This window comes from Pagrus pagrus (genome assembly GCF_965226575.1).
Source record: "Pagrus pagrus genome assembly, chromosome: 19".
NCBI lineage: Eukaryota > Metazoa > Chordata > Actinopteri > Spariformes > Sparidae > Pagrus > Pagrus pagrus.
In genome coordinates, this window is record NC_140203.1 from 11,771,101 (window position 1) to 11,784,089 (window position 12,989).

The 12,989-nt window shown below is 41.1% G+C and overlaps 1 protein-coding gene across 1 annotated transcript in view; it reads left to right on the plus strand.

The window, feature by feature from the left end:
• ass1 (argininosuccinate synthase 1) overlaps nt 1-12,989 on the plus strand; it is a 28,013-nt gene that overhangs the window by 3,039 nt on the left and 11,985 nt on the right. The window contains exons 3-9 of the mRNA XM_084384020.1: nt 280-348; nt 979-1,167; nt 3,572-3,628; nt 3,735-3,809; nt 4,903-4,973; nt 5,079-5,109; nt 10,925-11,015. Coding sequence (XP_084240146.1) covers nt 280-348; nt 979-1,167; nt 3,572-3,628; nt 3,735-3,809; nt 4,903-4,973; nt 5,079-5,109; nt 10,925-11,015 — 583 coding nt within the window. The remainder of the gene's footprint in view (nt 1-279; nt 349-978; nt 1,168-3,571; nt 3,629-3,734; nt 3,810-4,902; nt 4,974-5,078; nt 5,110-10,924; nt 11,016-12,989) is intronic.

Genomic DNA, 12,989 nt, shown 5'->3' on the forward strand with positions numbered 1-12,989 from the left:
GTTTGTTTTGTTTACTCGATCAGTATTATGTCTTTGTAGGAAAGTATTACCATTTTGAGTGTTCAGTTCAGGAGATGAGACAGTTTCTTCAAGCCCTTAAGTGGTTCATTCATTCATTCATTCATGCTTGGTCTCTGCTGTGAGGAGGTTGTTACACACCTCAACAGACGTGATCCGAATTACAACACGATGCATTGTCAGAGTTAATACTTGCACAGTCATGAGCCTGCATGTTTGTACACGGAGGACATGCAATTAACTGTTTTTTTTTTTTCCCAGGCCAACATTGGGCAAGATGAAGATTTTGAAGCTGCGCGGAAAAAGGCAGAAAGCCTCGGTGCAAAGAAGGTAGGAGATAGAATGAAATGTGATGTAGCTTTGCATGTTCCTACCCAGCATTGTCCAAAAATGCCTAAGAATACAGTTTAATCTCTTACTTGTCAGGAAGCAGATGGTTTCACATAATGCTGGTACGCAGTATATATTTTTTTCCAGATAATACTATGATAAGCTTTACTATGAAGATCAATTCTTTTTGCAATTAGATACCGGATTATTTAATTCGTTTTGTCAGTATTTACTTATTTCTGTCATGGTTTGACTTCCCACAAACTTAGCGAATGAATGTGGTTGCTCTCTGCTCGCTGATGGTCAAATCTCAGATGTCAGAGCTTGTGTTTCTAACATGTCCGACCACAAGCAGTTTTCAGCCTCTTCAAGTAGATGTCAAAGCACAATGTAATGGATTGACATCAGGAGCTGCTTTTAGCCTCCTTCTTGAGTGTTTTGTCACAAACTTTCAGTATCAGACAAAGCTCTTTTGTGGCAACCAGAGTTATTTCCTTTAATAGAAAGGAACAATATCACAAATAATTCATTCATTAAATACTTCTCACATAAAAATGGCTAAGAGATGAATAGAATCAAAGACTTAAAAGAAAAGCCCTGTTCTGCGTCCTGACCCCTGCTCCTGTGTAGGTTTTCATCGAAGACCTGCGGTCACAGTTTGTGGAGGACTTCATTTGGCCCGCAGTTCAGGCCAATGCCGTCTATGAGGACCGATACTTGCTGGGCACTGCGGTAGCACGGCCCTGCATCGCCCGCCGGCAGGTTGAGATTGCACAAAAGGAAGGTGCCAATTTCGTCTCCCATGGTGCCACAGGAAAGGTAAACAGGACAAGAGACTTCACTTATTCACTGAAGATTATTTACATTTTCTTGCCTTTATTTTAGAGCTGGGAGAGAAAAGGGTGAGTTTGGGGAATTATACAGACCACTTTCAGGCACTGGTATTTAACCCTAGACATAGTGGTTATATGCTATGTGCTTAGTCCACTGCCACTGCAAGTCTTTTCTAAACAAACTAGTTCACAAAGTCGCTTTCTACAGTCAAGGCCATGTTTTTGCAAGGTTGAACATTAACTTTTTAAAATCAAACAGCATTAGTAAGTCTGAAATCTACCTCCCTTGAGCCACCGCCACTCATTCAGAAATTAATTTTCATGTCTTCAGTCATCTATTCATCGAAAGGAAATAGATGTTTCCTGTGAATGTGAAACAGATGTTAGCACCTCTATTGCCTGCACTTTCGCTTACACTTATCTTGATCGTCACTGAAATAATGAGTCACTGCAGTTCAAAGGAAAATGCAAATGTAGTTTTGCTCTTAGTATGAGTAAGAAGTGACTGTGAAATATTTAGTACAAGCCTTAATTCCATGCAGAATTGTATCCACAAAATTTACTAACATAACCAAGATATCTATCTGTTCAAAGATCTATATCCCCTAATGACTTTTAATTCAATTAAATAATTAAAGTCAATTTATACAGCCCATTATTCACAAATCCATTTTTTTTCTTAGTAGGCTGTACAGCAAGACAAACCCTTGATTCAGATAAGATGTGAAAAATATAAAGGGAAGAGGAAAGTGCCAAGAACAGAGCCCTGAGGTTAGGGAGGGAACTGAGACCAGTTCCAAATTAAACTGCAGTTAAACAGCAGAGCTTTTGCACACCTGATGGTAGATGCAGAGAGGTGGCATTTGAATCAATAGAGGCAAAATGTAATTTATCACTTTAGTAAGTGCTGTTTCAGTGGAACAACAAGATGTGAAAGCTGATTGAGAAGTTTCAAAAAGATAACTGTTAATTCTGTGTGCTGATACATTAACAATATTCAACAGTGTGGGTCCCTGAGATGTTTAGCTAGAAGGGGTTAAGTTTCTAAAGAGGGATGGTTTCAGGATGTGTAAGAACTGACACTAGTAGGGGTGTGGTAATGTTGTATCCTCCACAGGAAAAGGGGTTTGTGGCTCAGTACACTCATGCCATGTGAGGTAGAAAACTAGTTTTGATTTGCACCATTTATGATCCAATTTTGTGTTTCATTGTTACATCTGTAAACCAGTGCTTAGACTTCCTTGATTGTTTGATTTTGGTAGAAAAAAAGAAAGCTGAACCCAGAAAGTTTGCAAGGGCTGAGTTACGTTACAAGTACAACTTTCAATAGGCATTGCCTGTGTTGTTGCTCATAAAGTCAATTTAAATTTGCCAGGCCAGTACTAAAGAGATTGGTGCCAACATTACAAGCACAGGCTAGTGTTGCTTTAAAATTTGATTTGAAGGTGGTTTAACATGGCAGATAAAAAACATTCAAGGCAGACACCGCTATCTCGTAGGAGAGAATTAAGGCCAGAGTGTTACCACTGCAATGCAAATTGAGTGAAACAAAGAAATAACAGAAGATGATGTGTGAGCTCCTGCTATGCTTTTTGGAGAAATGTTGAATCTGTGGCATCAACCTTTTGATAGTTTAGGTAGAATTATGTTTGTAATTGAATTTAAGTAGAATCTATTGTGATTGAATTAAGAAGAAATACAGTTGAATGACCTTCAATACCTTTACAATACCTTACCTTTTTCTTGCATTATTTCTCCAAATGTATTACATTTGAACAGCCATCGGTTGGAGTGCAGTGTCCATGTTTTACCTGTAGATGGAGACAGATACCACACTTTAAAGTGACAATACGAACCTTAAGTAATACCTTGTTACATCCTCAGCTGTGGCTTATCATTTTACAACTGTTTTTTTTCTTTATATACAGTATATTTGTGGTAGTTAGGACTATATCTAATAATGAGGAAAGTGACCGTGCAACACCAGCATACAGAAAAATGTAGGACAGAAAACTCGAGCAGGATGTGATCCTGGCACGTCAACGGACACTCCAGACGTGGGAAACCTCGCTGTTCAAAAATTGAAATTTTTAGGTAATTTATTGAATAGTTGATTGACAGAAAAGTAATCATTCTAATAATTGATTTGAGAACTTTTTTAAGCAATTTTACTGATTGTGGCTATTAAATTGTGATTTTAGTTTTTTTTTTTTTTCAGTCTTCAGTGATAGTAAATTGAAGATCTTTTGTTTTAGTCTGTTGGTTGCACAAAATGAGCTATTTGAATATGTCAAATATCTAGTTTTGTGCAAATAGCAAGGGGCTTTCTTTCATTGACACAGCTCACATGTGATACATAGAGCTGAACCATTGTGTTTTATGTTTTTCAGGGCAATGACCAGATACGTTTTGAGCTCACATGCTACGCCCTCTACCCTGAAGTTAAGGTAAAGTGTGCTGTTTCGCTCTTTGGAGGTTAGATAGTTTGTACTGTTTGACACAGCATCTGCACCAGCAGGACCAACGCCTCCACTCTCTGTTTGTGCTGTTCAGATCATTGCACCGTGGAGGATCCCTGAGTTCTACAATCGCTTCCGGGGGAGAACAGACCTGATGGAATATGCTGAGGTAACTCACAAACCACAAAAACCAAAGTGCAGCTTGGCCGCCAATTGAAGATTACTTTCAGTATTGATATAGATAATTCCAGAATTACTGATTCACCATTAAGTCTATAAAATATAGGTATGCAGTTGAAACTAAGTTGAATGAACATGACTGATGTAAGAGTTTGCTGACAATGTTGCTGTCATGTTGACTTTTATTTTCATTTGTTGCTTTCCCAATTGTTGTTAATGTTAAATAAAAAATGTTTCATCAGCAGAGTGAGCAGAGTACACTATGTAGGTTTGGGGAAGAAGTTTTAATCAGAAGAGAAAGATCTTCATTGACTGATTTAAAAAAAAAAATGAATAAAAATGTATGCCTAAACAAAGTAAATAAACAAACAAACTCCCTTCCACCGTTTCTAGCTTCAGACAGTGTTCTGGGGATTATTCTGGGGTTATTTTCCTCTTAGAACAGCTTTTTTATTCAGTTAGGGAAACAACAAATATTTCTGAGTTTGCATCTATACCTCATTACTATGGTAAATAATTTTTAATATTTAGTTTTATATGAGCTTTAATTTCTTCTCCAAACCTACATAGTGCCCCTTTAAGGTTCTGAAAGCGGGGCATGCCAGAAATGTTTTACAACCACGGCATTTCTTAGACCACACACGCATTTGTTGGCTGTTTGCTCATGTGGTCCATTAGATGGTGGTTTCGACCAGTTTTCCCCACTAGAGGGTGGTCATGATGTTTTAGTCAACACCCCTCTTGCTGGCTTGTGGAGCACTTGTGAAATCACGCAATCTTAAAACACTGAATTGTTGACTTTTCCTTTGAACATACCGAAAACATCTTTCTTTGTTGATTGTTTTTTGTTCTTTTCACTGCAGACTCTTAAAGACAAAAGCAGTATGGGGAAACAGACGTATTTAGGTTACACAGCATGCCAAAAACCAGCCACTGGAAATAGTTTGCTTGGTTCTTCGTGTCTAGAACTTTCTAGACAGACAAGTACAGCTCTGATTTAAAGTCTGTACTCTAACCTTCAGGTGCAGTTAACTTGCAGGCAAACAGTATATAACATAACAGTTTTCTTTGTCACACTGTAGAAGCATGGCATCCCTGTGCCTGTCACTCCTCGGGCACCCTGGAGCATGGACGCCAACCTCATGCATATAAGGTGGGTAAGACTGGTGTGATGCACCTTCTTTAGTTCCTATTTTGAGGTCTTATTTCGATCACAATTAAATAGACTGTAATTTTCTAAATTATGTTTTCTTTACAGCTATGAGTCTGGCATCCTGGAGAATCCTAAGGTAAGACCAGTTCTCAATGGCATGTCATTCGTTAAAAAAATAAATTATACCCTTGTGTGACGTACTTATAAATGAACTGGTACCAAAACCAGCATGATATACCACTTACCACTGACACATTTAGAGTAACTAAAGAAATCTCATCACATTCACTGAACACTGATATGAATAAGCACTCATTAAACACCAAGAAAGTCACTTGTCTGAAATAACACAACTTCTTTTGTACAATTGTAGATTCATTGACAATACTAATGTTAAAGTATTTAATTTATTATCTAAATCAGTGACAGCATTGTTCAAGAACCTAATGGCTTTAGAGTCTACGTAAACATCTGGACAGTGTATGTCATCTTCAGATCAGTACCTGTTCTTAAAATGTTTTGTGCTTGTAATTCATCATGATGTAATCTAGTGCCAACACAAAATTACCCAGAACATTTTTAAATCTACGCAGAAATAGATTTTAATATTGGTACAGTTTACTGTACAGTAAATAATCTCTGCCCCCCCCTCACCCTGACACAGTGGGCGGTGTCATTTCCACAATAGCAGAAAGACAAAATGTAAAAAAAAATGTACAGTTAAAATGCATCATCCATTTGGAGTGACTGTAAAAAAAACATAGCAGTTAGGCTTCTGTGCCTTCTGCTGACCCATGCCAGCCCCATCAGAGACAAACACGACTCTCCCACAGTGCCATGGGTGAGACAGAGTTTGATCTCTGCTGGGGTCGGAGGTCAAAGCAGTACATACAGGTTGCCCCCAGTGACCCCCAGAGCTCCCATCCCTTGGTCGCTGTGTCTGTGTCTCTGTCTCTCCTCACCCCGGGTCCTCGCCGGGCCCTGGGAAGAGCCTGGGACACACAGACACTGACTTGTCGTCAGCAACGCTTCGACTAATTCCCGATTTCATGGGAGCCGGGGAGGGGGAAGGGTTAGGGCGTTGCGCCCAGCTGGGGCCTCCTGAGTTCCAGCCCCAACTCCTCGGGACCTCATTGTTCCACTGGTTGCGCCGCCGCGGGCTGCAACGTGGGAGGGGAGCCATTTCATCGTGACACCGTGACACCAAAATGTCACCAGTAACAGTAAAGTACAAAGACAGCGCGCCAGACAGATGAGTCCCCAATGGACGGGGTGTCACAGGGAGCCGAGGGGTCCCGCGTTGCTGCAGTGGAGATGCAGGGGTAGGGCCACTGTAACTCACAGACCTCTATCTCTCTCACTCTTTTTCTGTCCCTTTCCCACCCCTCCACTGCCCCTTTAGTGGTCGGCCTGTGGAGAAATGTTTTGAAAAGAATGAGACGAACCGGCTCAATAGCATAGCGATGCATGATGACAGTATTGTGTAACTGATTTCATTCAAGGGTTTTGTGTTGGACCATTTACTTCAATATTGAATCGATTAATGGCATTAAATACAATGAAATATTTATGGTGCAGGAGTCCAGAGTGGTAAAAGGATTTGAATACATTACAGAGGCCACGAAATGATAATTTGAACTCTGAACGAGCTGTAATAATTCAGTAATTTTCAGTAGCCACAACTCCTGTCCGCTCTGGCAATCTGTTTCCGAGTACGTTTGTTAATTAGAGTCAAGGTACACATCTCAACAATGACACAATATTAAAGTGCAATTCATAGCTGAATTTAAACGCTGTCTAATGCAGGATATTATTAATAGTTGACCTCTAAAAATTACAACAACGAAAGGATTTTCTCACCCATATGACCAAACCAACTTGACAGATTCTGATAGACCTAGAAGGTCATCTGAAAGGGGTCATCTTGTTCTAAGTATCTCCTCTCTATATCAGCCTCTCTCTCTCCTCCAGTTACAGCCCTAAAGGCTCAGGGTGAACCTCAACTATTCAACCCCCCCCGACGCCCCCCACCTGTGGTACAAAGGCCCCTCTCTGCTCAACACAGTCAGATTAGGAAATGTCCAAATGGTCGCTCATATGTTCTCCTGTAGATAAGAGTCAGCAGAGTTCAGGTTACTCTATGATTAACACTGTATCCTTCCTGATAACCCTAAACCATCTTGCCTGTAGCACAATGACTTTTTCATTTACTTACCTCCATCTGGTAGCGTTAACCTATGTGAAGACATGTGCCCAGGGCAACTTCAACTATCCGTTCACATCAGATTTAGCACTATTAGCATGTACCTGTTGACCACAATGAACACTGTCACCTCATGAATATCGAAGATATTAGAGATTCTTAATGCTACCCTTCAATATCTCTGCTTATTTCGGACAATTGTAGGTGAGCAGGAATGCCTGATGGCAATATTGGATTTACAGGATTTGGATTTGTGATTTATCAAGTATGTAATTCACAGTATTAGCCATGAATAACTTTTCCATCTGGTTATTTTATCTATAAATGTTCCTCATTTGAATTCCCAGAAAATGTTTTTAAAGTTTGTGTAGTCCCATAGAAGATTTTAACTGGATCACCCAACTCTATGGGCGTTAACAAGTCAGATCTACAGCTACAGTGTAGATCTCACCCATCCTGTAGGATATAAACATGTATATTGTGTGACGATAAAATAATTATGCTCTACTTTTTATTCCATTGTGTTGCAAATCACACACTTTACAGCAATATTTTAGATTTTTCTCAATTTCCAAATGGCACTGAACAAACGGAGGAGAGTGAACGTGACACTGAATGGGTTAAATCTGAACAGGAGAAAGACTCAGTCAAGACAAAATGAAAATCTCGTACCTAGAAGAGGGGCTACTACTGTTGCATGGTTTGGGCACGATGTAGTTTGGGTTTGAGAAGTCTGACACGGAACAAAAATCGTACTTCGCACATTATAATCTATATATTATAACATATTCTAAGGAAAGGGAAAAAACAAAATGACCGCCTTTAAGATTGCACAGCCCCACTACATTTATTATGTTGTTGTATTCATCACATTTGATTAGCAATATGCCAGTTGTTGAATGGCTCAATACCCTGCAGTTTCCTCACTATCTCCCCCCTCTGTCTCTGTCCCTCCACACATGAGCAGTCGCGGCCCAGCCTGAGGCAGCCTGACACTCGTCCTGAGTCATTAAAACATCACCTCAGTCTTAATTATAGCCTCTGTCAGCGAGCTTCCCCGGGCCCACTCCGCTCTTTGATCAGGGAGCTGATGGGCCACTGCTCGTGTTGACCAGGAGTAAAGAAGCGTAACGCCAAGCCCCTGCTCACCTAGAGGAAATGAAAACTTGTTTTCCGCCGGTCGCATGGCCAGCTGGAAAGATGGATGGATAGAAGACTGCCTGTAGGGAAAGGAAGTGGGCTTGTAGGCGTATGTATGCATGTGAATGTGTGCTTTGAAGCAAAGAGGTCAGCGTTTGTCATGTGCCTTCTCTGCCCTCAGGTCTGATTGGTCTGACCTGTAATACTTAGCAAGTGCTCCCTGTGTCCACCTCAGTGTCACTGGAGCTTTGCCTCGATGTAGAAATGGCTGTTGTCTTCATTAAATTCAGCTGAGGCCCCAACATTAACCAAAACATCCTGGGTGTTAAGAATATAAAAATCTCTCCAGCACATCATGTGTATATTGTTTTAGTTTCGTCTCAATTTGCCATGTTTGCATTTTAAAGAGAAGGACAGACTTGAAACGTGGTGATTTAAGCGTCATTTCCAACCCATTGCGCCAAAGATGTTTTTACCATCCTCTTCTATCTCACTCTCAACTCTCCCTTCCCTTCCTCCCCCCTCTCCCTCCTGCCACCTCTGCCTCTTTTGGCTCCGTTGGCTTCGATTGAAAACCAATGAGGCAACTAATATGTGGAAAGATAGAAATTTACTTGCTTTAAGTTCATGCGTCAGCCTTCTTCTTTGCTGTATGGGACATGTTTAGCACAACAATATGGCAGAAGCAAAGACTGCCAAAGGAGCTGCTCTGTGCTACATGATGGTGCGCTTCATGCCCCATTTCCCACCAATACCCCCCCGCCCCCCGCCTTCTCTGTCTCTACCTTTTCCTCTCTTTCAGGGCCATGGCTTTGGGACAGGTCCACCTGCAGGGGGTTTGAATTGAAATGCATTGATCTCTCGCTCACTGGAAACAAGCCTATTCCCCTTATTTTTTTCTTTTTCTTTGTATCCAATGAACTATTAAGTTTGAGCTCTCATTGTTGAAGCATGCATGAGTTTTCAAGAATTACTCAGCCAGCGGCATGAATTTATATACATTTAAAAATGTGTTTTTAATTGATCTAGGGGAAATTGTTCTTATATGAGGCCCTTTTTTGAGCCAAAGTGCGGCTAGACACTTTTTTAGGCAATAAAGACACTCACATGGGAAACAAAATGATTTTGTAAACCTTGTTACTCAGGAGTGTAATTTGAAATTCATCCCAAACAAGAAATAAAAACGTTTATTCCTCCAGAGCTAGAATTAAAAAGGTATACTAAGACTAAATCTGGAGTTTCTCATTTAGTTTAGCATAACATCTCAAAAACCACTATGGTAATATACTGCTTTAAGTTTTCCAATAAATTAGCAACCTGCCACCAGTAAATCCTGTCACAGCTAATGGCTCTTATGTGATATACTGCGTTTTTTGAAGGTTGAAAAAGACAACCATCGGTTTATAACCGGTATGAAACTGTAGACTTTTCGTTCTATGGTATTTAAAATTCAGTCCATCTTTCCCCCCTCAACGAGTATGCATCAAAGGACTTTTTAGGGTAGTCATTTCGCCCCTCTCCTGTTCGCTCTCATTTGGCATCTTTCAGGGCACTGAGGCAGAAAATAAAGGAGAGGAAGACGGGCGCTTTCCCGGTCAATTTTGGTGTTTAGTTAAAAGGAAGGAAAGTGATTGCGCTGCTCGTTTTCTCCTCACTGACAGGCGACGAGCAGATGCCGATTAGTTATTGTATGATGATTTAGTGTCTGGTAAAGCTTTCCATTTAAATGCACCCAGTAGTTATTTTGCATAGTCCCCCTGCAATTTGCCTCAGCTCAGGAGACATTGGCCATCGTCTTGTCCTAATGCTGTGTAATTGTTGGAGGGCCACATCGCTGGGCAGACACGTCAGACCACCACGCTCTTTTAGGTCCCTACCACGACTCACTGAAATCACTCCCGGCTCCCTCCGACTGGAAAAATGACAAACGTCTGTCACCCAGAACAACTTTAGTGGATTTCCGGTGTGGACTTGTGTGATGCCCCTTTAGCAAAATTCTTCATTTGAAAATAGAATAGAAGGCAAACGTCGCTCAGAAAATCAAAAACTGGAAAATTAGAGGAGGACACGGGTAGAGAAGAACGTCGGACACATGATAGAATTGTCAAATCTGAGATTTTTACAGAAAGGCTGAATACTATCGAGGATGTAGTGTTGTTCAAATAGGTTCTGTCATAGTATCAGGTGTGTTTTGACTCGTCAAGTGTTCACAATTCTTGAGGATGTGAGTGATTTCTTTCTTTTGCCCTTTCCCACTCTCCTTCTCGCTGCATCCCACTCCCCCCCCCTTCCCCTGTGGTGAAGGGCCACACAGGGAAAATGAAACCAAATAGAGGAGAAAAATGGAACATTGATTTTTTTTTTTTTTTTTTTTGTCTTCACTGAACTCCTGATGGTGTTTTCAGGTTTCTCCTTTTTCACGCATCATCCTCTCTTTTCTTTTCCAAGCCATGTCTCGAGGGTTCTGTTATCACCTCGCACAATAGTCTCGCCCATCCGCAGTGTTGTTCATTGATGAGGTCTCTGAAGGTCCTGGTTATTCATCGAGGAGAATATAGTGTGTGAAATAGAGAGAGTGAGTGTGTGTGTGTTTTTGTGTGTTTTTCAGAGCCGTGCTCCGGCTGACCTGTACCTGATGACCAAGAACCCAGAAGATTCTCCCAACACCCCCGATGTCCTGGAGATGGAGTTCAAAAACGGTTTGTGCTTGTGTCACCTGTTGATGCCTCTTGTCAGTCTACTTTTTATAACTTTTAATTTGATTTTAAAATCTAAAGCCTGATGTAAATGGACAAACTTGCTAACATTATTAAATATACGTTATGAAAGCTCAGAACTGACATTCACGTGAGCTTATTATGCAAATGAATAATAATTCATTTGATTTTAATGATCAATCAAATTTGTCATTTCATTTACCTTACATGTGCCGTGATTTACAATAAAATTCAAAATCAATAAGTAATGTTTTGCTTAAATTTCAAACAGGATACATTTTAAACATGTGATTGATTAAACTCAATTTGATGGAAGAGTTTTTGCTGTATAACGCACTGGAACGAGAAGTTTCAGATGCTGAATGATATTAGATATCAGTTCTGAACTTCTTTAATGCATCAGTAAGGGATCGTGTCCATCTCCGATCGTCATTCTCTTATGTTACTTAACATTGATGGTTATCGCCGCAGGGCTACAGCTCTCACGCTGACCCAGTTGCACTTTATCACCATTCCTGACCACCCAGACTTATCCTTAACCCCTCACAGCATTACTCGGCCCAAAGCTGCCGTGTTTGGCCCGGGGGCACACACACAGGCCGGAAGCATTAAGTCCAGCTAATACACCAAGCCCTGAGGGGCCAGAGAAACGCTCATTAGATATATTGCCACAAGGGCCGGGCTGAATAGTGGAAAGTGTCACATGTTTGCGCAAAGAGAAAATGGCAAAGAAACATCCATGCCTGGGGCAAGTGGCACAGATGTCCCTTCATCCCTGGACACTAGTGGAAGCTTTGGAAGCGCTTACATCAATCGGCTGAGAGACACTGGCTCCTCTGATCACACAGGCTTGATGGGCAGCTTTATGAGCTATAATAGTAATTTAATGGAAGTTCAGAAGGTTGGCTGGATTTGGTGGGAACGTTTGTGATCAATAATGGTGATAAAAGTCCAAATGAAAATGCTCATTCAATGTGTTTCAGCATTGGAGTGGTGTTCAGATCTCACTTTACCAGTTTCCCAAAGAAAATGTTAAACTACAAAACAAGTAGCTGGAGAAGAGATATGCTTTTGTAAAACAGCTATGCGGTAGTGAAGCCTAGTCTGCTTTCGCGGGTTCTTTGCAGGCCTGCGCTCTGTTTTCACACATATTCCCTGTGCCTTTATTGAGCACCCTATGACAAAAGCTGTTTTAGTTGTCCACACAAAGGCCAGAGCCTACTCCTCCCTCTGAGCACAAGATCAGCACAAGAATGTTTCATTTCATTCCCCCTCCCACCTTTTCATCCCTGCCTTTCTCACCAAAGTTTTCTCACTGATTAAAAAAGAATATTTAACACAAGAACCTTTTTCCCCCGTCAAACACTCCATTCCCCATTCCTCTCCCTTTTTAAGAAAAAAAATTTCATCCCTCCCTCCTTTCATGCCAAAGAAGTGGAGAGGAAAAAGAGACAGAGAGGAAAAATGTAAAGCAGTAATTTTTCCTACAACTGTGTCTGCGCTCCCATTGTCTGCACTGTTAGGCTGCGAAAAACTGAAGAAAGGGATCACGGGGAGAAAAAGACCCCTCAGTGAATGATAGAACTTGCATGATGGAGAGAGCTAGGAGGAAAACAGGGAACGAAAGGCCAGCCCCTACACTCCCACGTTCAGACACTTAATTTATTTGAACTTTTAATCTAATTATTAAGTATCTGGGAGGGGGCGCGGTTTTAGTAATGCATCATCCGTACTACCCTCTCCTGCACCGGGAGGTACTTTTTCTTCTTCCATGGGAGCCACCGCGTTTCCCGCGATATGAGAATGGGCCATCAACAAAGCCCTTGTCTAAAAAAATTTGTCAAGTCCTTCACGTGTCATTCCTGTCAGGGCTTTGTAAACGCTGCCTGAAAGGCGACCAGAAGTGCTGCTCCTATCTTCAAAGCTATTTGACTGACAACTGCAAGCCTGCTAAAG